Source organism: Diadema antillarum, unplaced genomic scaffold (genome assembly GCF_040938485.1).
Source record: "Diadema antillarum isolate AM-2024a unplaced genomic scaffold, OU_Dant_1.0 seq00000166_RagTag, whole genome shotgun sequence".
NCBI classification, from domain to species: domain Eukaryota; kingdom Metazoa; phylum Echinodermata; class Echinoidea; order Diadematoida; family Diadematidae; genus Diadema; species Diadema antillarum.
In genome coordinates, this window is record NW_027271236.1 from 512,705 (window position 1) to 534,851 (window position 22,147).

The following is a 22,147-nucleotide window of genomic DNA, read 5'->3' on the forward strand; positions in this document are numbered from 1 at the left end:
CTTCCAGTGTTCTCCACAAGGACTGAAATTTCTGAAACCTGTGCACCTCAAGATTCCTCACTGTGCAGATTTACATGGTGTCTCCAAAGTGGAGTCTGTCCTTTACCTCGGTGGTGAAGATGGTAATGATATTTGCGTTTAATTTCATTCCAAAACCTTTCGCTTATAAGAAACTTGATTAAAAAATCATAACTGCATATTCTATTTATTTACATGCTACCTCAAGTTTACATTCAATCAGGCTATTAGAATATTTAAGATTGAAGAGAAGAAGATCCCTTCGACATCTGCGCAACGCTGATATTCTAACAATATCGAGTGATTAATAGACAGTGAGGTATCACATTCTTTAAGTCATCATCCCGCTCCCTTCAAATTAACTAAGAATATTTTAATCGTAATTAATTTACTGAATGATTCTTCAATTATTATATCAAAGTCTCTATGCGCACTGTTTGATGAAATTTATCGGAATACTCTTCCTATACAAACCAAATGTCTAATTTTGAATTTCAAGCTAGTACATCATTCTTATTGCTGGGTGTGTGCTTTTTTTTCTGTAATCATTGTCATTATCATTGACGGCAAAAGTCTAAGTTCAGTGACGTTTTGGTATGTCAGTTGTAAGCCATCCCGTCATTTCGGATGTCCTGTGGTAGTATGTTTTTATCATATGTTTAGTTCACAAGAGGATAGTAAAGTTTAACAAGGCGCTGAAAGTTCAAATTTATAAACGTCAAACATTGAGAACATTTGGAACCAAGTAGTAGGGGAATAGGCTGCTGATTGGTCAAATTTGCTGACAGTGTGCAACCCATATGCCATCCGATTGTCAAGACACAAACACATACACACAAGCACAAACAACACAAATTGATTTAAAAAAAAAAATCTGGCAATGAAATTGCGACTGCTTGTAAAGAAGTAAGCAAATTTCCATAAGAGCATGGAAATTGATGAAAATGGCTCTGCTATCAATATTGATGGAAGTCAAGATCTTAAAGGCTGTGTAACCTTTCCGGGCAAGCTACGCGGGCTTAATTGTGACGAGGAGGTAGTTTCTAGCACGTAGAAGATTTTCCGCGGGCGAACGAGAATGTTTGCAATTTTCGCATTTGTTTTGTTTTGTTTTTTTGTTTTTTTTTCAGAGAGCAATATTGGCTACCCGTAGATCCCCGCAAATAGTCCGCACGTGACAGTACCTGGAACGTACCTCGCCCGTAGTAGCCCGGAGGTGCGCACGCAAATCCTTTTTACCCGCAGCCATATTTAGGCCATGTCACACCTTTCCGGGCAAGCTATGCGGCTTGTTGCTTGTGGCGATTTTCCAGCATACCGGACAATTTCTGAGAGCGGACAAGGATTTGGGCAAGTTTTGCATGTGTCTTACTTGCGGGATGTGTGCTACTTAAGTTCTACCTGCGGATATTCTGTGTGCTCTGTGTGTCAGGCGCGTTGGGGCTGACATTACTCAGTAAAGTAATTCCTGTGAAGAAACATTAATTATTTGGCAGATGTTCCAGATAATGTCATTATCCTGGCCGCAGCCGAGTCTCAACTCTCAACCAGCAGAAAGGCAGTAACTGACCCTTAACATGCACGCAGGTTAACTGCCTGTGACTTGCGGCAGCTACGGGCCTGTTACTGGTGTTCTGCAAGGACCTCTGCTGGTATTCCCCGGGGGGCACAAGGAAAATTTTTGAGCATGCTCAATACTTGGCTGCGGGTAAATCAGACTTACGTGCGCAACTACGGGCGGCTACGTGTTAGGTACTGTCACTTTTCAGGCAATCTGCTGGGACCTCCGGGTAGCATTGAAAATTATTCCCCGCAAGTCACAAGCAAGGCTCTATGATTTGTCCGTTAAAACTGTCAAATCATTTTGATATTTCCGATCATTTTCCAATTTTTCAGTTCACTCATGATGCGGTAAATGGTAACCTTGTTAAATCACCCCCCTTTTTTTTCACACAACTTTACTGAGGAGCTAAAGTCAGTTGACTTTACAACTGTAACAAACCAGTCAGATGTTAATTCTGGGTATGATACATTCGTAGACATTTTTACCGGTGTCTGCAAGAAACATACTTGATGTAGATATAAAGATAAAGAAAAGATATGGGCAAAGAAACCTTCGATCACAACTGGTATTCTGCGGTCCATGAATACGAGGCAGAGATTGTATAAGAGGTATTTAAAGACAAAACAGTTGTATGATCACAGACGTAACGTGCATTTTTGTAACAATTTACCCGATGGTATGAGATTCTCAAGAAAGTCGTTTTATGCACATCTGCAAACTAATCGAAACAATTTGAAAAAGAAGTGGAATGTTCTGAAAGAACTACTCGGTAAAACACTCATAAACATTTGCCCTCTTTCGTTTTAAAACATAATAAAAAGTGTTTAGTGAAAATGAGATTACCAACTGGTTTAACAATTACTTCAGTCATGTTGGTTAAAATGTCGCCTCAAATATTGAAGCCTCAGAAGAACACTTCATATCTTTTGGGTTTTTTTTTTTTAGCTTAGATTACATTATGTCAATATCTATGTATCCAACTGATGAATGTGAAATTTCGAAAGTCACCTAAAAATGAAACGATCTGTGTACACAGGTACCGATGGTATTAACTCCAGTGTTATAAAAGACGTTTTATCATTTATGTCGATTACTATCATCCTTATCTGCAATTTGTCTTCGAAGAAGATGTCAACTGGTGTTTTTTTCAGAAGCGATGAATGTCTCTAAGTAGTTCCTGTTATCAATGGAGAATAAAACTGCCTCTGCAGATGTAAAACTGACACTCAATAACGATGATATTTCACAGGGTGACAATGTCAATTTCCTTGGTTTGATTATTGATCAGAAATTATCCTGGACCAGTCATACATAATATTATTTCCCGCAAGCTAAGCATGAATATTGGTGTTATGCATGAGATACGTACTATGTTACCATTAAATGCCCTGCACGCACTGTACAACACCACTATATTACCTTACTATAACTACTGTAACCTTATGGCGTCGTGTATCTGCCTACCTTTTATAGAGACTAGTGGTGTTACAGAAGAAGGTTATCGTCTTTGTACTGGCTCACATTATCGTGCGCCAGGCGCATACACATGATCTATTTCGACGCCTCGGCGTCTTATCTCTGTCTGAGTTGGTTTTGTATAAGACTGGATTAGTTATGTATAAGTTAATTCACAATTAACTTCCATCTGTTTTTATGGATTATTTCAAACGTTGCAAACACACACGGCATCAATTTAATATTTATCCATTTTGTTTCTCAACAACTCGTGCCCCAAAACAGTTGATCAGGATTTATGGATCTAATATTTGGAATATTCCGAAAAATCTTAAAAAGCTGCCTTTGTACAATTTCAATACAAAACTTCTATATTCTCTTGCCTTCTCCTCATTCTAGTCAAAATATGAAATTTGAATTACATCTTTTTATCATGTATTTTGCATGTACTGCAATCGATGCTTTCTCGTACTTTTAATAAGTATATTTGTAGTCTCGTTCTATACCTCGTTTTGTTTTGTTTGCTCTGCTTCATGTGGTGTTATTTGTTTTGTCCTCTGTCTCAGTAGGTTTAATTCTTTCCATGTTCCCTTGATGTTATCGGTAACTTCTGTCAATCTTAATTTTGCGCTTGTTTTAATACGTTTCATTCTCTCTGTGCTCCTTTTATATTGTTGATAACCCTTTTCATTTGGTATTTCAATGTTTCAATTGCAATATGTGTGTGATTTGTTTTCAAGGGTACATTCTTTTTTAACATGCGTCTGGCTTTCTCAGAACTATACCTACTAAATTTTGTAAACATTTTACATCCAAACGATTTTTATTAATTTCATTTCATTTTCATTTTCATTTCAATTTCTTTTCATATTTCTCACATATTTCACAATAAAGTATGTAAATACGAAAATCATACAAAACATAATTTAGATGAGACTTCATCGGAATGTGCAGAAGTTTGATTTGGTATAAACACAAGGTCTGTATGCATGCAAATCAAACTGGTTATGATGCGAAAAAGTATGATGGGGCCTGCGTAAAAGCATTAGCTTGTACAGCCGCAGGTGGTCCCGTGAAAAATCAGATTAGGGGAAGTTTAAAATGCGGTTGTTGTTTTTTTTTAAGACTAACTATAACTGGGGAAACCGATTAAAACAAACAAAACAAAAAAATCCAATTAAATAAATGTCACTGAATAAAATAGAGAAAGGTCACATGTTGCAGTAATATAACCTACTACTTAGGACATTGGTAGAACAACAACTGGGGTTGCAAAGATTCAAGGGGTGTGTTGCAAAGATTCAAGGGGTGTGTTGCAGAGTATAGAAAATGGCATAACTGTATGGCATACATACAAAAGAAGAAGGTGGAATGAATAAATTTAATGAATGAATTGAATTGAAACGAGTGAGGTCCATATACATTTCTGTGGAAACCAGTGGAAGGGAATGTTATCCACCACAAACAGTGCTGGTCACTGGAAGTATGTGCCGTCTTCACTCTAGTCTGGTTTTAAGACCGTCTTTTCACACTAATTTCCTTTTCAGAACAAATCCCTTCTAACAACAAAAGAAAGTAGCAAGTTTGGCTGATGGACTTTAGCCTTTGGCAAAAGTGGTGACTTCGTCAAGGGCTGCGACGAAATCCGCGAAGGGCGCATTTTGTAAAAAGAGTAGGGCCTACAGTTGGCAAAGGGTCTGAAAACCAGACTATGTTCAGGCCGTGTTTGTGCCGAGACCGTTGAGAGTCCCCTCGTCTAGACTCGTGCTAAGGCTGTGTAGCGCAACATTCACCCCAGACTCACGCCAGACTCACTCCAGACTCGTGCTAGATGATTTGTACCGAGACCGTTTAGAGTACCCATCGTCGGGAATGAACACGGCACAACCTCGAGAGGTTGTGCCGTGTTTGGTGGGACTCTAAACGGGGTATAAAATACTAGTACTAACTCTCCTGTTTTATTCAGCGGGACAGAGAGGAGATCAAACATTACTGGGTTCATGACGTTAGTCCACGGATCACACAAACATGCTGTTTCGTGGCTAGCATGGTAATGGGGAAAAAGAAACCCTAAGTGATGCCCTTTTACTTCATATTGATTGATGTGGTTATATTTCATGAGGAGTTCGTCAGCTAGGATAGTGAAAGAACGATTCGGGTGATTTGATGGATTAGGACACACGTGAAGGATGGAGAATGTAAGGTGACTAGTTATGGTAAAGTCGGTTCTAGATCTGAGCATTGATAAATCTCAAGCATCGTTTCTAAAGTAATATTCTTCAGTTCTGATAGCATTTTTCCTCTTTTTTTTGTTTTAGGATATGGTATGTATTAAAAGAATTAAGGGCAGAATAAATACCGAACATTTTTGGTTTCCTTTAAGGTCGTCTGCTAAGCTGTCCATAACAAAGGACTGTGACACCTGACCCAGCACCTCTTCCTTTAAGTAATGAATTGTGCTCTCTATTGCTTTCCTGGATGAAGTAGAACATGAGAGTTTTCACGTCATCCGCTACTTCACACTCCGAACCTTTAAACCCCTTTAAATGGAAATTTCGAGATATTTATTTGTTTTACATGATACCTATAGCTGTGCTATACTTGATTCAGTGTATCATTCCCTCTTTGTTATGCAAATCGAAACAAAGCTTGCTTTTGTTACGTAATTCATATCTACACAATTTGGAGGAATTAATGAAATGGCAAGACATGACATGACATGACATGACATGACATGACATGACCTAATTCCGTCATACAATGTAGGTCAAGGCAAAAGGTACATCCTTACTGTCTGTGTTGAACATCGGGAATTCAATATGCAATTTAAAAAAGGCCGTACAGAAAATATTGCAGCAAGCGAATTGATATTTTTTCCCCTTTTTCAATGTGACAATTTTTTTCTCTATGGAAAAAAAAGAATTATCAATGTGTTCTAGCCTGTAAAATACGAAGTTGTATCGCATCTACTTATTAAGGTCGAAGGGAACTCCGTATCACTTGAAGTGTCTCAAGCAAGAGATAAATTCCTACTCGCTTGCTTTTGTTGTCCTAGCGATCTTGGGTAATAATGATAACGGCACGGCCTTCAGGGAGAGTAGAGAATATTGTGCTGTTGAAGATACTGAAGGTTACAATCACTTTTAACATCATAATCATTGTTATAATCATCAACACTTGTGTTATACTATACTACCAGTATGTTAATGAACATTTCCTTTCATTTCAATGTTCGAAGGGATGATGACACGCCAGAAGACACCTTCTCAATCAATCGTTGCTGGTGATCGCTCATTCGATGTCTCTCTGACACATTTGTCCTACGGATGGCCTACCATCGTACACAGCATGGAAAGAGTACGACTACGGTTTGAGCCCCTTCTACCGAGGACAACACAAGTGCATGGCCGGAATACTTTGGACGTGTTGATTTACAAGAACATCAGTGGCTTGATAGAGGTAAATCATTAAATTTGGTAATCATGATCGAAAAGAAAGTATTGCACATTTTTAAGTGTTCTCAGGATCGTTTTTGATATGATATTCATTGAGCGTGCTCTATGGCTCCATCTGTCTCGCTTGCAAGTTGCAGTAAGCTTATTAAAAGAGGTCTATAAGAGCATATTTAAAGAGTAAGAAGCCAATGTGAAACCACTTGAGCAAGTTGCAGCTGATTGACAAATTGCCCTTCATCGACTTAGATAAGCAAAGTTTTTTTTTTTTTTTTGGTAGGAAAAGTCATGATAAAGAAAAGAAAAAAAAAAGACATGGCCATAGGTTACCGGTTTGGGGAATTCATTAATCAGTTGTAAGTATTGAGCGAATGTTCTGTGTCATGATGGTGACCAAAGTGTACTGTTTGGATGTCTCGCTTTTTTTTTGTGTATATAGTAGGGCAGATAATCAATCTGACAAAAATTGGTCGAGACTCTCAAATCCAGTGGAAAGAATGAAACTTTGCATATAGGGGTATTTTGGGGTGCTTATTTTAACAATTGCTGGATACAAGAGATCTGACGACGGGGTCGACCGCCATTTTGAATTCCAATATAGTCGCCATCGCAAAACAAATTTAAAGATCCCTATCTTCAGTTCTGAATGACCCGTGGCACCAAACTTGGGTACACAAGAGCATATTATTTGTTGACAGATTAATTTGAAGTGTCTGACAAACATCGAATGGCCGCCATTTTGAATTCCAATATGGCCGCCTCGACGAAATATTCAAAATCCCTATCTCGAGTTCTGAGTGGTGAGTGACGCTAAAATTAGATGCAGGACAAGTATCTTAACATACTGAGTTAAAAATGGACTAGTGTGACGTGTCTGGCAAACGCAATGCCAGCTATTTTGAATTCCAATATGGATGCGAAGACAAACATCACGACTAACATTCACGGACATGCCAAAAAGTGCAACAAAAATGAACCAAAATGCACCTTTCGCTGACGTCACAATGTGAATACAGCAGCGCGCACTCAAATCAGCTACAAACGCGCGCTCAATCATGTAGCCTAATTATGTTGCAAACCCGAGATAGAGATTTCCGAGACTCTAACATGGCAACTATGTACGAAAATTCAAATTAGCTGCCTTCCAGCTCGTCAGACATATCAAATAATTCTGTTACTGAAGTCATCGTACCACTACACTTTTATGTATCAAATTTCAATGGCTTATTTCAATCAGAACTGAAGAAAGGAATCTATGACCGCGGCCATTTTGGAATTCAAAATGGCGGCCGACCCCGTGGCCAAATTTCTTGGACCCGGCATTTTTTTAAATCAGCGCCCCAAAATATCCCTGTGTGCAAAATTGCATACTTTCCGCCGGATGTGAGCATCTTTTTCACATATCTTGCCCCACTAATATGCCCATCGCTTGTGTGCAATATATAGTGATGTCTATTGGCCAGTCTCAGAGTTCATGTCAGAGTTTCTCTTCTTTTTTTTCGTTCCTTCCTGTTTTTCATTTTATGTCAGTTGACACTGGTTTCTACGATTTTGTTTCATGTATTTGTCTGTAGTTTCATGAAGTCACTATTCGTCCTCTTATGTATTTCTGAGGGTCCCACGTCGTACAAGCTTGGCTTTTTAGTGGAACCCTCCATTTCCATTCCCATCCTTGTTATACTATGCATATTATAATCTACCTTAAAAATTCAATGTTGTTGTTACTCATCACCTGCTCATGATCACGTGTATTTTGTTAATGTACTTTTTTGAAATTATTATAAATATGTTCTGTTAATGCATTGTATATAATTATATATATTCCCTGTTTATTTAATGGAAAATGAAAATTAAGTTGAATTGAATTGAATTGAAATAATCAGTTTCATAATAGTTGGTTCTTAAAGAAGATGTTTCTGAAAACAGTTGAATCTTAACGAGAGTCCCAACTTCTGTTACTTCAATCAAACCACAATCCATGGAGCGCATAAGATATTTACACTGATTACTATAGCTTCATTACAAGCGGATAAAAATTAAATAAGTTATACAGTTTGTAAATTGTGTTAATTTTCACAAAAGAGATCTTTAACAGCCAATATGAATATACAAATGAGTGAGTTGATGATGTCATCGCCTCACAGCTTGCTATATAGTTTGTACCAAAAATCTTAAAATGTCCAAACCACATAAGCCCCTGTTTTAACACCTAAAAATCATGTCCGAGTGATAATTATTTCGAAGTTATTGCAGCCAGGAATGACATCATATTTTGCACTTTTACAGCAGAAATACATGTAATATTGGATTTTCATCATATTTCTTTTTTTACAGGATCTGAGGGAAATTGCGAGGGCACGACGTCATCAACCCACACCTTTGAATATTCAAATCAAATTGTTCCATAAGTGTTCTGCAAAAATTGACATCCCATAGATTTAGGAGGTTTTTACGCGAAATTTGGCAATTTCATAAATTCTCTGATTTTCATCCCATTTTCATAGGGCTTTTTAGATTAACTTTTAACTGGGGTGAAATTTTCCTGTAACACTTATGTTTGACGCCGGGTTTGACGTTTTCTTTTGCGTTTATTCAGACCCAACAGTACAAGCGGAATGAAAGCAAGCTGCTGCTCACAAAAGGGCATTTCTCCCGGTGTTTGGACTTGGACACTGACGTGGTAGTCTTGTACGGGCTTACTGGAAAGCATGTGGAGAAAAAAGTACATCTATCTCTGCGGTATCTGTGTTGTGAATTGAATTAGCGGACATAGTGTAGGGAAAAAAAAGAAACCCTGAATAGTGTACTAACCTCCCGCTAAGCTTACACGAAATAAAAAAATGGTATTGATATAACATTGGCGTCATCAAGAACGCAGGAGCCCTGGAACGTCTTTTGAAAGTGTTTTTCTGTGTGTTTGTGTGTGTGTGTGTGTGTGTGCGCGCGCATGTGTGCGTGCATGTGTGCGTGTGTGTGTGCGTGTGTGCGTGCGTGTGTGTGTGTGATAGAGAAAGAATCTGTGCTTGTGTGGTGCCTCTCAGTCATTAAAGACTCATAGGTAATTTGATCTTCTTTTTTTCGATTACGGGATGTGTTCGGGGGGGGGGGGGGAGGTTGTATTTTTTTCCCTTAAAAGAGGGGGGGGGGGGCTGCAGACCATCCCCATTTCTCCAGTCCCGAGGCCCCTGCAACGCGCCTGGTAGACTTTCTGTTTCATTGAAATATTATAAAATCAAAACGTAAGAAACTTGTTCCGTAGCCCTCATCAAAGAGATACGAAAGTTTTCATATAATTACGTTATATCCCTACGATAACAAAGTGCAAAAATATAAACTACTAATAATAATAATAATGGTAATAATAATGATAATAATAATAATAATAATAATAATAATAATAATAATAATAATAATAATAATAATAATAATAATGTCACTCAATGGTCTTTAGAACTTGTGCATTAAAAGTCTCTCAAGAGAAATAAGATTTTCAATAAAAGTCACATCGATCTTCTATAACTGTTGACGGTAGAGTCCAGCACAAACACAGACATGCACATGTATGAACAGATGGATAGGAATGTAGCTACTTCGATGCATGGCTTGGAGTATAGGAAGCACAGGTCATTATTTCATGCACACATTGAGATTAAACCTAAAGATTTCAATCAATACAATGAACGGGGGATAGTTAATTCTAAACAATAACTTACTGTTTCTGTAATCACATAATGACCTCTAAAAATTGTTGCACTGAAAAGTACTGAAAAGTATAATACGCTCCGATTCTTGATTGTGACATGATGATTCCTGTCGTTTTCCGCTTGATATAAATGATTAGGCTACTGCGTATACTGTATGTCTTGGTAGCTAACAAGCGATATTATCGTGTATTTTACTATATATATATATTTTTTTTTTTTTTTTTTGGGGGGGGGGGTTGAAGCAACGGATGACCAAAATTTTCATTGCTTTGCCACAATAAGGGGGGGGGGGGAGGTGGGGGGAGTTGATGCCTCAGAGTCCCTGAACTGTGATTTCATCATGTTCTTCTGCCGAACCGAAAAATATAGAGCTAAGTTAGAGCTTTGAAAACATTATAACGACTGAAATGTCATGTTTGATTATGGCAGATCCGGGGGTGCCCTGATATTTTTTTTTTTTTTTTATTTTTTTTTTTTGGGGGGGGGGGAGTGGGGGAGGACGGAGAGGAGGGGGATTGTCTACATTTACTGCATCTTCGTGATAAATCTCACAACGGATTTTCACCAAACTTGGCAGATAGCATTTTATTGAAGCTTCAGATCCCAAATCTTTTGATTTTTTAGTCTTCTTCTGTCGAACCGAAAAAAAAACCCCGAACCCATTTTCGGCATGTTCTTGTGAAATCTATGACGGATTTTCACCAAACTTGGTAGATACAGAATCTTTATCTTGAAATGACCTTCAATTTTTTGTTCAAATGCGCTCTGCAGACACCAGTTACTGAAATCTCAGGTTCGATTATGACAGATCCACGGGTGCCCTGATAAGGACAAGGGGGAGGAAGGGGAGATGGGGATGAGGTAGAATTTGCACACCTATCAGCATCTTTAAAAAAATGACGTGGGAGCTAGCATCCCTAGGTTAATATAATCCCATTAAGGGGCAACAGACAGGGTGTGGGGGTGGGGTGGGGTGGGGAGAGAGACGGGCGTGGTTCGGTTGAGACGAAGGCCCAAATCTAAGGGATTACTTAGAAAAATGTTCTTAACCACAAGTGTGAGAGATATAAAGACAGTACCGTGCTTTATTAGTAAGTACAGTTTACGCAAAATGTAGGCTCAAGTTGCCTATGGCAGATGAAGGGATGCCCCCAAAAAGGGGCAGGGTAGGAAGGAGGCGAGGGAGTGGGGTCGTTCGGGTGGAATTCAGAATTTCTGATACTTCTTGAAAACCCTACACTAACAAAATGAATACATATTTGAAGGCATTTTCTGTACAACTGAGAATAATAGAACATAATTTTATCACATTTTTGGAATGTAGGCCTACTTTGATGAAATCTAACGTCTACTTATAACTTTGGGGTTACCCTCGTCTTAGTCCCCGCTTTGGGTAAGGGGAACAAATTGGACTTGTTGCCCCTTCAAACAAAGTGGGATTCTACTTACCTAGAGATGCTACCGCCCACATTTGGTGAAAATCTGTCAAAGACTTCTCTAGAAAATGCAAAAAATGTGGAAAATCTCTCCTCGCCCTCACTCACCCCACCCCCATAAGGACAACCCTCGATCCACCACAATCATACATGAAATTTCAGTCATGTTAAAACTTAGCTCTGATCCTTTTCGGTTCGACAGAAGAAGATATAAATTCCAGAGTCTAGGGAGTCTGAGGCTTCACCCACACCCCTTTAAGCATTGTGCGTGCGTGTGTGTTTGTGTGTGTTTGTGTGTGTGTGTGGGTGTGTGTGTGTTTTTTTTTTTTTTTGGGGGGGGGGACTCATTTTAACAAATTAAGGTCAAGTTTGGTGAAAATCCGTCGTATATTTCTCAAGAAGATGCTGAAAATGTGGAAAATCCCCCTCCTTCCCATCACACCCCCCTCGATCTGGGGACCCATGGATCCGCCATAATCAAACATGAAATTTCATTCATTAATATGTTCATAGCACCAACTCACCTCTATTTTTGTGGAATGTTTAAAATTCCTCCTAGCCCTCACTCACCCCCCCCCCAAAAAAAAAAAAAAAATTAAGGACAACCCTCGATCCCTCACAATTAAACATGAAATTCCAGTTATTGGTGTCAAAACTTAGCTCTATCCTTTTCGTTTCGACAGAAGAAGATAAAAATTCCAGAGTTAGGGACTCTGAAACTTCAAACACCCGTCCCCCTTCAGCGATGTGTGTATCGGGGGGGGGGGGGGGGCTCATTTTAACAAATCAAGATCATATTACCATAAACATGATATGTGCCAAGTTTGGTGAAAAACCGTCATAACTTCAGATGACAATCCTTAACTTAAGCTCGTACTTAGGGACCGTGTAGACGCACTCGTAGTTAGATAACCTCGAAGTTATATCTCAGGGTTAGCGCTCTAACTACGAGCCGCGGGGTGGGGGGGGGGGGGGAGGGGTCCCCACTCGTAGTATAAGCACCGTGTGGACACAAATATCAACGAACTCAAAGGGGAGAGATTAACTTCGAGGTTTCCTAACCTCGAGGTTAAGCTGCGTCGTGTATACAGCCCACGTCGAAAATGTTCCTCTTCCCCTTCACCCCACCCTCATTCTTACCAACATTCTTTCAGTAATGTCTTCATAGCACTAATTTAGCTCTATCTTTTTCGGTTCGACAGAAGAAAAAAAAATCCAGTTAAGGGATTCTGGGGCTTCAATCCCCGGAAGCTCATTTCAGACTACCATTTACATGCTATCTGCCAAATCTGGTTAAAAAAAAAAAAAAAAAAAAAAAAAAAAAAAAAAAAAAAAAAAAAACCGTTGTGAGGTTTACATGAAAATGAAACAAATGTAAAAGACAGGTGGTCACCAACACATGTGGCAAATGTGGTAATGGTTTATGCGCATTTTTGATTGAGAGTTCTCTTCATTATTATATACATTTAATAGGCGAAATGAACGGTTCGCACATTTCCCGGCGGCTTTTGCACCTATCCTGCAAAATTGCACATTTGCGCATTTCCCAGCGTCACGTCTTCAGATTTCCCGTTGATGAAATTTAGAGATTTGCACATTTCCCGGCCAGACGTTTGCACATTTGCCGGTTCCACCCAGTGCAGTTATTATGAAAGCACACGACAGATTGGTGTAAATGCTGGAGTCCGTCCTTCGTATTATTTATGCACACTAATCATGTACGCTATATCGCTACAGGCTCTGTGATGCTGTTTAGCAAAATCGACAAATTGGAAAGTCATTCTATCCATTGTATTTTCCTTTTCCGCCTACTTATTTTTTTTTTCGCACGCGTAGTATAATTTGGTTAGTTTTTGTTTTTACTCATCTGTGTTCTGTCTCAATATATGACGGATAAAGGCACTGTGACGTACTGGAAAGACTCTTGACTTTTGACTTTCAATTGGAAGACCAGAGTTCGGTTCCCGTTTTGTGCTTATACGTAATTACCCGCCATGTTCCTCTCGACGCAGGTGTATAGATTCCTGGCAATGTTAGGGTAATAACAATGGCAGGACCCTCCGGCAGAGCAGTGACAACAGTATTCAAAAGGCTACCCTGGATGAGGAAGATAATATTGCTTATATTATTCACACTTGTTTATAACCTATACAATTTTCAACCGACCTGATGTGCTATGTAGACCTAACAATACGTTTATTAATAATCAATGAGCAAGCAAACACATATAGACACACACAGACACCCTCACACATGCACACTTACACACAAATACAGTTGTATTATGTACTTAATACCTGGAGAGAGATAGAGAAAGAGAGAGCAATTGATGTTTGTCAATTTTCCCATTTTTCCCATCCTGTTGTATTTATTTTTAATTCTGTATTTTTGTATTTCCCTCTTATAAGCTATCCATGTTAGTTTATACTTATTATAAGCGCGGTTTGTTTTTGTTGTTTTCTTTTATTTGTTCTTTTGGTAGTGAATGAACTACGGTCTTCCACATGTATGATTGAAAAAAAGAAAGAAATTATACTGAGCATGAAAGACAGTGTACAGTATATCGAGGTACTGTTCTTTTTTAAACAAATTCTGCTTAAACTTCACGACATCAGTCATTCAGCTAGTGTTATTACGAATATTTTATTTGTTCTTCACGGTTTTTATTGAGACATGCATGCGTCATATTTGGATTCCGCAAAAAAAACCACCCTTAATCTTATAAATCAACAGGTATTCCATCCCAAGGAACTATGGCACGTGGTCTCAGGAAAGGTCATCCAATTTCCACTGGATATTCAACATGACTCGTTGACACATCTGAAAGTAATGTCTGGGTCAGAGGAGTATTTCGAATTTCATATGGTCTTGGAGTGTAAGTAGCCCAGACACAATTCATCACAAATACATTATTTGTTTTTGTCATGGGATGAATAGAGTGATTATCATGGAATGGATCTTTCTTACTCGTATCTTGTAAATCTCATGTCAAAAGTGACATGCTTACTCTTAAATGCTATGATATCGACGATTATTCGAAACACAAGCGATATGTTTATTTGTGAATTATCAGTGATTTCGGGTCCATACAGAGTATTTGAAGTAGGATTCAATGAACTTTGTAGCATACTTCTGCACATAGAGTGTATCCATATCCAGTGCTAATGGTCATTATGATTATAATTGTATAACCTATTTACCGGTACGTGTCACCACATTCATTACATTTGACTGTATGACTAGAGCATATTTGTTCTAAGCCAACATTGAAAGATGAACGGACATATTATTTATCAGTTGTAGGTATTCCCAAAGACATATCCCACGCTGACTGGATACAACTTCACCAATCAAGGCGAAAAAGAATCTCACCGACTACTTATGAGCTTCAGCACCCATCTGGAGGCGAATCTGACTTGAAGTCGTCCTCGGGGCATGCTTCCACGACGAGTTCAAAGGTTGGTGCTATCCAATATTGATTTTTGACTCATTAACACAAAAGACATGGCCACGCTGTTTTCCAGCTTAGTGTATTTGATGTTAGGATGGATCACAATTTATTCCTCGATGATATTTACACAAGTGCTCCGTTTGAAGTCGAACGTTTCCGAATTAGTGGACAAACTTATGGTAACTACGCTTAAATAAAAGCTAAAAATCATGGTAATAGTAGCGAGCGATGAAAAAGCTTTTTGAGCTCAGTGAACGTGGTTATTTAATTGTCCAGAAGAAACGCATAATAAAGAGTCACTTACTACTGGTGATTGATATATCAACTGCATGCTTCAACCAAAGGGCCAATTGAGTTGTAAAGTTTGATTATCAGCCACCGTTCATCGTTGGTTATCTGTCTGGGCTGATAATTGCATCATAAATCAGTGTTTTTCATTTTAGCAAAAATCAACGAAAAACACTTCTATGCTTTATCCGACTGAATTTTCATCTTGTGTAATGCTGAGTACAATTTTCGAAATCTATATACGCCACTGTCAACGAAGAGAGGCGGAATAAGTTAGCAAATTGCACCTTTCATCTCTCTCGTATTGCACCACAACACGCTAGAAGCGTTTGATACATGTTTCGCCGAGATACTCCGCTTATCTTATCTTGGGTTTTTTTTTATCATATCACATCATCTCAGTGATTTATGATAAATGTGTAGCAGGCAAAGGATCGTCTATTCTGTCTCCAATTCTCGCAATAATATTCCACGAAATGCTCCTCTCTTCAATGTTTTAGAGGAACACGTGTAGAAAAGTGCTCAAAATGTGCAGGTCTACATTAGTGAATGCTACCATCTCTACTCCTATACCACAGTTTTACCACTGCTGACGCATTCGAATATGGCTGTTCTTTTGTCTCTTCATAATCAGTGTTCACTGTTACAATCCATCGAAAATCTTTTGAAGAGACAATCGGTACACAACACTATGCGACTGATAAACAATGCCTTGAATGAGAGGGCAAAGTGACAGGGAATTTAGGATTCAGGTTTTACATCGCTTTTTTTTTTCTTTCATGTTGTTATTCTATGATAAGAACATTTTGTACGGTGTTGTGAAATATTTTGGTAGAGCAATATCTGTTTCAGTATTCAAAATTTTGAAAGGACACGTTGTAATGAAATACATTCCTTCATATTCATTCAAGAAATACGCAAGCTTGTTAAGAATGATAATCGCTCAAGATTGCATTGTTTAAATTGCTTGAATGATGAACGATGCCTTGTCTTGTTCTTCATTCGATATCATTTTGCCTCAAGTATGCCAGGTCCGCGGCCCGGCCCAGCCCCGCTTCAGTGTAAACGCGCAAAAGGCCAAATGCTAGGCCAAAATTGGCCTCGCATTTGGCCTCGCTCTGGAGGTGGTCTCGGCCGCGGCCGAGCCCGGCCTTTTCTCAGCGTAAACGCAAACTGGGCCAAATGCGCGGCCAATTTTAGATACCGTTTACAGTGCGGGGCCGGGCTCGGCCGCGGCTCGGCCGCGGCCGAGCCCGGCCTCAATTGTGCGGCCGAGCCTCGCAATTTTGTCCGTTTACACTGCTGGGCTCGGCCGCGCTTTTGATTCAAACCTTTCAATATTTTGTCGTAGTGGCGCTCTGCTTGTAAACAAACGCAATTTGGTATTGTGTTTTCAGACCCTTTGCCAACTGAATTCCGTGGCGACGAAGTCGCCGTTCTGGCAAAGGCCTTTGCGGAAGGAAAAAATCCTTTGCAGGACAAAACCACCTTAAACTATACTAGTTTTCTACGTTGAGGGGGTTAATATCCTGTACATGCAGAGGGTTTGGAAGCCAGACTAAAATTGGCCGCGCGTTTGGCCCAGTTTGCGTTTACACTGAGAAAAGGCCGGGCTCGGCCGCGGCTCGGCCGCGGCCGAGACCACCTCCAGAGCGAGGCCAAATGCGAGGCCAATTTTGGCCTCGCATTTGGCCTTTTGCGCGTTTACACTGAAATGAAGGTGGGCTCGGCCGCGGACGAGCCGCGGCCGAGCCTCGCACTGTAAACGGGGTCCTAGTCTGGCTTCCAAACCCTCTGCCTGTACTATTTCGCTAATCAGGATATTAACCCCCTTAACGTCGAAAACTAGCATAGTTTAAGGTGGTTTTGTCCTGCCAAGGATTTTTTTTCCTTCGACAAAGGCCTTTGCCCGAACGGAGACTTCGTCGCCACGGTATTCAGTTGGCAAAAGGCCTGAAAACCAGACAATGCCAAATTGCGTTTGTTTACAAGCAGAGCGCCACTACGACAAAATATTGAAAGGTTTGAATTAAAAGCGCGGTCGAGCCCAGCAGTGTAAACGGACAAAATTTTTGAACCATTAGCAAAAGAGACAGGGTCACCGACCACATATTTTCTTCAGTTGCTGATATCAATTGCAACTTTCTTTGCTGTTCAGGTTTAGTGTCTGAAATGTTAGGATGAATCACATTTTATTCCTGGATATTTACACAACTTATCATTTTGAAAGCTGATGTTTGCGAATTAGTGGACAAGCTTCAAGGAAGCGAAGCTAACAAATGCGAGCGAACAGAGAACCTTTAGAGCTCGCTGAACGTGATTATTTAATTGTCCAGAAGAAACGCGTAATCAATATTCACCTAACTGGTGAATGTAGTACATCAACCGCTTCAAACAATAAAGTTGTTCAGATATCGGCCACTGTTCATCTTTCACCGAGTTGATAATTACGTTTTAAATCAATGTTTCTCATATAACCAGATATCACGAAAATATGTTTTATCTGACTGAATTTTCATCTTGTATAGTGTTGAGTACACTCTTTTTAAATCAGTGCGTTACTCTCTACGAAGAGAGGGGGAATAAGTTATCAAATTGCAACCTTTAATTTCCCTGGTTATTGCTGGTATTGTTACACAACACTCTGGATGCGATTGATACATTTTTTGCCGTAATACTGCTTTTCATCATGTTTCCTCTCATATCACATCACCTTTCAGTGATTTATGATCAATGTGCAGCAGGCAGAGGATCGTCTATTTTGTCTCTTACTCTCGCAATAATATAGTACGAAATGCTCCTTTCTTCAATGTTTTGAAGAACACGAGTGCAAAGGTGCTCTAAACATGCAGGTCTGTATAGTGAATGCTGCCATCTGTACTTCCGCCAAAGTTTTACTACCGCTGACACAGTAGAAAATGACTGTTCTATTGTCTCTCTTAGAGTCAATTTTCACTGTTATTTGATACATCCAAAGAAAATCTTTTGTAGAGACACTCGTTACACAACACTTTGCGGCTCATAAACAATGCGTTCGAATAAGAAGGGGAAGTGATATTAGGGAATAGCGGATTCAGGTTTTACATCCTTCATTCGATGATAAGAACATTTTGTACGATGCTGCAAAATGTCTTGGTAGATTACTGATTTGGAAATCTAAAACCCATTTGAAATATCAAGTTTTCTATTCTATCAGGTAATATTTGTTTAGAATTGAAAGTTTTGGAGATATGCATTGTCATGAAATATATTTCATCATATTCATGTACAGATCAGATTGGTAATTGACATAATTTTCTACTATTATGATGAAAATAAAAGGTCATTTGGGTGTAAATTTGGGATTTATGCTGTCGATCAACTGCCCGGAAATGTTATTGAATATTTTTGTTTAAAGATAGCAGATTAGTTCAAGAAATGTCCATGCTTGCTAAGACACGAAAATCGAAGGCATTTTGCTCAAGATCATCTTTTTTGATAGTCATGTTACTTCTTGAATGCCGAACAATACCTTGTCTATTCCACATGTTATTTGTTCGATGCTATAATCTTCTTCAGATTGGTGCGGTCACAAATATAGGTGACAGGATTGAAAAGCTGTCTGTTCACCAGAAGATGCCCGAGGGTGACAGACAGAAATCCCATGGACCTGATCAGAGGAGTGGTAAGAGCACCCCAAAGGATTCAGTTGAAAATAAAGACAATGACAAACAAAAATGAAATAGTCTGAACAATTAACTTTGGAACTACTTTGTAATTTCAGTATTAATACAGTGCCCCCAGATGCTGTTCCTGTTTGAACCAGTTGCTGTTTGAATTTGAATAAAAGTATAGTCTGTGTGAAGCAGTGGACATTATTGATATGGACTACACATGAGTTTGTGCTAAATTATTTTGTTTTATTCCAATGATCTGTCTTTTGATGGATTTGATTTATTCATTTGGGGGCTCATCACACGCACATTTATAACATTGCTAATTATGTCATCGCACCGACTCATCAAAATATTATTTTCCTACTTAATTACGATTGCACACACGTACACACATTCATCAAACTGTCGCTGTATCTGTGCTTTGATCTTTCTTTTTCTTTATCACATTTGTGCAATATTATCCAATCAGTTTGATGCATAAGCGAATGTACCCACTTCAAAACATTTATTTCAACGTCTCTTTCTTTGTTCAAGTCTTTAGAGTGAAGTGTCGACACTTTCTAAGTCTCTCAATCACTTATTGCTGATATGATTATGAAAGCATACATCAGTTTCATGAAATCCATGATTAATTTCACAGTTAGGTTCCAGATTTTGCTCTATTTTCAACCCTCTGTACAAAATTTCACTTTGCACATGGGTCAATGAGTGTGTATGGGAGTGTGTGGTTAACACCCTGACAATGGTCCTGAACAATGATTAGGGTTTGAATGCTCCATTATTTATTCATGAGAAATTCCACTATCACAACTAGTCTTTTTCAGCCTCCGGCAGTATCTGTGTAAAGTCAAACGCCTGCCGATACTGTCGTTGGGTCTCGACAGTGCTCTCCCAACTTCTGAAAAACGAAATTACAATGAATACCTTCTGTTCTATCGTAAACATGGTGACAGGAAGCAAAGAAAATCAATTAGAGTATACACTTGTGTAAATGGAGCCTTAAATAAATCTACTGTGAAACATATCGCCCCAATGATAAATGCTGCTGAACTCTTAACCAAAAATAATTTTTTTTTTTAAATCAAAAGTGAAAAATTTGTCAGACTATTTAATTAGTAGACAGATGTATTAAAATGAGGAACTTTAGATCATTTGTTGCTTATTTATATCCCGAATTTAGTGATATGTGAAGCAAGAATTGAAAATGGTTGCCAGCTGGAATGGAATGTGGTGTTTGCAAGCACATGGAAACGTGTGCTTCCTTTTTCCATTTGCATGCAGTTTACTCTTTACCGTGCATGAATCCAGACTAGCAGTGCCCAGGGCAATCCACATGAATTATTGATTAAGCATTCATGTGCCTGGGAGCACGAGACTGACGCCTAGTCAACAGGTGGTTCAGGCATGTCCATTGTTCAGGGTCATTGTCAGCACACACTCACATACACATCATTGGTTTCTGTGCAAGGTTCAATTTTTGTACAGAGGGTTAAAAATTGACCAAAATCTGAAACCTCACTTCAAAATCAATCTTAGATTTAATGAAACTGATTTACGTTTTCACATTCAAATTACCTCCGACCAAATTGTACACTATTCAGCTATTATTTATATCAACAGTTTTATCGAATGAATAGTTTTTGAGCTATTAATGATCAAAAGTGGGAAATGTTTTTTGAAACACCTAGTATATCTACGGAATAAAAAAAGGAATGGTTTAAACAGGATAAAACAATGATAAATAAAAAGGACTACATGAAACAATATTAAATCATGCAACTGAATTAATTAATACTTTCAAGATAAAACCAACTTCGTTGTTAGGAATCATAAAGATAAGTTCGTAATTTGAAGAATATTCAAGTAAAAATCATGAGTCATAAATGAACGGGTACGGTTTTTAAGACAAAATTTGGTTACATAATATATAAAAGAAGTATAAACAATATAAGATCGGCATGGTGATACAAATGGTTAGTAAAATTCATTAAAGGCAAGAGAATACATAAAATAAAACATGAAGAGGATTTGCAAAAGCGTTGATGAAATTAACACAATATAATTACAACTAGAACACAAAATAAATACATTTTTCAATGACAGTATGATAATTTAACGTAGTTAACCAAAATTTTATAATTTGTGAAACATGCAAAGTACAAACAATAGCGGACAAACAAGCAAGCAAACAATTTGACTGAAACAAGTGTGAAAATGTAAAGTACAGAGAGGAAAAGAAGTTAGTAATAGAACAAATTTGAGTTCAACAACTACGAAGTGAACGCTAGTGGGGTTTCCTTACCTTAACCTGAGAAGAAGTAACAAATAACACAATTATCTGTTCAACTTTCTGAATAAATTGTCTAAAAAGTTAAGCTTCTGAGAGAGTTTTAGGTTTAGGTAATTGCAGTTTAAAAAAAAACTGTTTCTTATTTATCAAGTCATCCGAATGACGCTCCTTGAATCGATCATTTTATGGATTTAAATTAAGGTATATTCTTGGTGAAGGAGTTGATCTTTTTATACATACATATATTATGTACAAACATCAATTGAGATGGGGATTATCTGCTACCGCAGCGCCTCATCAAAATGCTAATATCCTTTTGAAATATTATTACACACACATTATCACACCCACTGAGGTGTTTATGTTCATATTCAAAGACTCCAAATTCTTCAAAATAGATCACTGCGTGCAGTACTGAACGTACAAGCTAGGTTCCCAACTGACCTATTATACACAGCACTCCCCATCGATAAACTGGATAAGAGGCGACATAAACATACTCTACAAATTATGTATAAAATTGCACACAAGTTTTGTCCGAAATATTTGCTTGATATGTTTCAACTTAAAGTTTTCAGCTATAACGTAAGGAATTCATCGTTAAATTTTGTGTTACCTTTGATTAAGACTTGTTTCAAACATAAAAGTTTGACATATTCTGGATCAATGCATTGGAATAAGTTACCATTGGAATTGAAACAAAAACCAACGTTTGTAAGCTTTAAAAACGCACTTGACCGAAACTGTTAATTGACAACTTGTTTAAGTTTCCCCCTTTGTATGTGCTTCTCTCTCCCTATCTCTCCTCTCTCTCTCTCTCTCTCTCTCTGTTT

General features: G+C 38.4%; 1 protein-coding gene across 1 annotated transcript in view; it reads left to right on the forward strand.

Moving 5' to 3' along the window:
* Nucleotides 1-8,972: 8,972 nt before the first annotated feature.
* The window catches only part of LOC139728150 (uncharacterized), a 33,717-nt gene continuing 20,542 nt past the window's right edge, over nt 8,973-22,147 (forward strand). Inside the window, exons 1-4 of the mRNA XM_071639117.1 lie at nt 8,973-9,211; nt 14,363-14,504; nt 14,927-15,087; nt 18,927-19,032. Of these exons, the coding sequence (XP_071495218.1) occupies nt 14,459-14,504; nt 14,927-15,087; nt 18,927-19,032 (313 nt within the window). The 5' untranslated portion in view covers nt 8,973-9,211; nt 14,363-14,458. The remainder of the gene's footprint in view (nt 9,212-14,362; nt 14,505-14,926; nt 15,088-18,926; nt 19,033-22,147) is intronic.